General features: G+C 65.1%; 1 protein-coding gene across 2 annotated transcripts in view; it reads left to right on the forward strand.

Moving 5' to 3' along the window:
* UVSSA (UV-stimulated scaffold protein A) overlaps positions 1 to 2,662 on the forward strand; it is a 4,818-nt gene extending 2,156 nt beyond the window's left edge. For both annotated transcript variants that reach the window (XM_010849007.1, XM_010849014.1), the window contains 3 exons: positions 21 to 104; positions 765 to 885; positions 1,704 to 2,662. In XM_010849007.1, the coding sequence (XP_010847309.1) occupies positions 21 to 104; positions 765 to 885; positions 1,704 to 2,077 (579 nt within the window). In that variant the 3' untranslated portion in view covers positions 2,078 to 2,662. The remainder of the gene's footprint in view (positions 1 to 20; positions 105 to 764; positions 886 to 1,703) is intronic.
* Positions 2,663 to 2,668: the final 6 nt, after the last annotated feature.

The following is a 2,668-nucleotide window of genomic DNA, read 5'->3' on the forward strand; positions in this document are numbered from 1 at the left end:
GGAGCCAGCCGGCCACCCAGGCCATCCGTGGTTGGAATGAGAAGTACGGCGCAGCCTATAAGAAGCTGGCCCTTGGCTTCCACTTCCTAAAGCACAGCAAACAGGTGGGCAGGCCCTGCACTGCACTGCCTGCCTGTGCAGTCTGGGCAGGGGGTGGTTTGGAGCTGGAGGAGCAGCTGTGAGGGAAGAGCCTCAGCTCATCCCCGCGTGTAGGTGGGGCTGAGCTTTTAGCCCTGGTTTCCACAAGATGAAAAGGAGCGTGAGAGTCACCTGCTCAGCACTGCCCTTTTCCCTGCCGGGCTCTGCGCCTGGGCCCAGCCAGTCTGGGTGGGCGACACCTGCTAGGACCGGTACTGCCCCCCCCCCACTCCAGGCCTGTGGCTGCTGCCCTTCCCACTGCCCCCTGGGGTCCCCTCGAGCGTTGTTCTCAGGCCCCTGGGTCTGCCCAGCAGCCTCCCTTGCCACTGGAGTACGTGTGTGACTAGAAGTCTTTTTACCTGACTTTACTAGGAGACGCCGATGGCTGTGTTTATCTGGGGGTTTAGTGTTACCGTTGAGTGTGCTGTCTCGTGTGTTAAAGCAGCACGCATGAGCCTGAAGCCACGGCGCTTTGGCCTGTAGCTCCTGAGCACAGCTGTGCTGCATGTCTGCCGTTAGGCTCCTGAGCATAGCTGTGCTGCTGCGTCTGCTGTTAGGCCTAGTTGCAGCTCAGGTTTTCGTTGGATTCTTCGTAGCTGGGCCTGACCTTTACCTAAACTTCTCAGGTAGACTTCCAAGACGTGGACGCTCGCACTCTGGCAGAAAGAAAGCGAGCAGAAGAGAGACAGAAGCGCTTGGACAGAATCTACAAGGAAAGGTCCGAGTGGGCAGCGAGGGAGATGGAAGGTGAGCTGTGGGGAATGGGGATACCACCCCCACCCAGCCTGCTGCTCCTTCCCAGGCAGAGCTCAGGTCCTGCCCAGCAGTGCACCCCCGTTGCAGGGCCTGCTCTGGGAGTTTGGTGGGGGTGGGGGGTGAGGAGGAGGCTGGGTCATCCAGCCTTGTAGCCACAGGAAGACCTAGATCCCCAGGGACCTGGCACCCTGCAAAGAGCTGCCCGGACCGTGGGCCTAGGGGTAGCGCTGGAGGAGGTGCTGGCTGAGGCTTGCTGGGGGTTTTGGGGCAGGTGGGTAGACAAGGTGGACAGAGCTGGTTCAAGTTGAGAGCAGCAGAGGCCCCCTGCAAGCCACCCACCCTCTCCTGCGGCCCCGGCGGCCACATGGCAGACACACGTCCCACGGTGGCCTGAGCGTCACCGTCCATCTGACCCCAACATCCGCCAACGGCAGTCTTGCCAGTCTGCTCCCCAGATGCCTGTGCCAGCCCTCCCTGTGGGGGGCACCCAGAGTGGGAGCAGCTTGAAGGGCGGCTGGTCGAAGGCCCTTCCAGAAGCCTGGCCTCAGGAAGGCCACAGGGCTGGGAGATCCCGCGGGCAGCCACGGCCAGAATGGGCTGCTGGGGCGGAGCTGAGCTCAGCAGGGAGCGGCAGGAGTGCCGTCCAGGGAGGCTCTCACTGGGCACGGTTGAGGGTGTCGCCCAGAACGTCCCAGCGTAGTGTCCGGAGCAGAGCGCCCGCCTGCCTGTGGAGGAGGGGGCGGGGCGTCCTGTGTCTTCTCCTGGACACCACTCCCACGGGGCCCAGCAAGCCAAGTCTGTCCTCACAGAGATGTCCACGGAGATCCGGGGCTGCCTCACGGAGCTGGAGAGTTGCTTCCGACTGCTGCTGCCCTTCGACCTCGACCTGGCCCCCGGGGCCGCCTGGTGCCCCGTGCCCGAGAAGGGCGACAGGGACGAGGAGCAGCCCTGCTGCAGCAAAAGCCTGGCCGCCTGCGCACACCGCCCGGGAGCCGTGGACGCGGGAGGGCCGCCCTCGGAGGGCGAGGACAGCGACCCAGACGGGTTCGTGCGGCGCCACGGGCTTGGCTCCCGGCAGTACACGCTGGACGTGGAGCTGTCCTCAGGTAGGGCTGCCCCCACGCCAGGCCACCTCGGCCACAGGCCCCGGGACACTTCCGCTGCTCGGGCCTCTGGGCTGTGAGGTGAGCACGGGAAGGCACTCTGGCGTGTGGGGCGCAGGGCGCCGGCCGTCTGACGTGCAGGGCGCTCTGTGGGCCAGAGGCCGCTGGGAGGAGGAATCAAAAGGAACAGTTTTTTGGCCGCGTTTGTGACAACGTGGGCCGTGACCACACTGGCACCATGGGGCTCCTGCCTCCCGGCCCCCGTGGGTGAGGGGCACTGACCGTCCCACCCCACGTGGCCCAGGCCCCTCAGAGGTGGGGTGAGGCTGGAGGTCACCCACCCTCTGCAGCCACAGCGAGATCTCCCACCCTGCAAGGGAGTGCCAAGGCCTGGACACGGGTCACGCTGGAGGGGGTGCCGGCTGAGGCTTGCTGGGGTGGCAGAGCTCACAGGGAGGACCCTGGGCTGAGGGGCGGGTGGGGCCTCCATCCTGAGGGCAGTGTGGGCGTGGGAGGGGTCCCCTGACTTCATGGCCTGGAGAGGGGCGTTGGGATTAGGCTAAATCCACTATGGCAAAAGCCACGAGACAGTCTCCTGGGCAGGCAGATTTGGGTGCCAGATGATGAGTGGTTGGTGGGTGGTCCAGTCTGGGACACCCAGTGACCTGCCT

The sequence above is a fragment of the Bison bison genome, unplaced genomic scaffold (assembly GCF_000754665.1).
Source record: "Bison bison bison isolate TAMUID 2011002044 unplaced genomic scaffold, Bison_UMD1.0 scf7180017850700, whole genome shotgun sequence".
In the NCBI taxonomy this organism is placed as follows: Eukaryota; Metazoa; Chordata; class Mammalia; order Artiodactyla; family Bovidae; genus Bison; species Bison bison.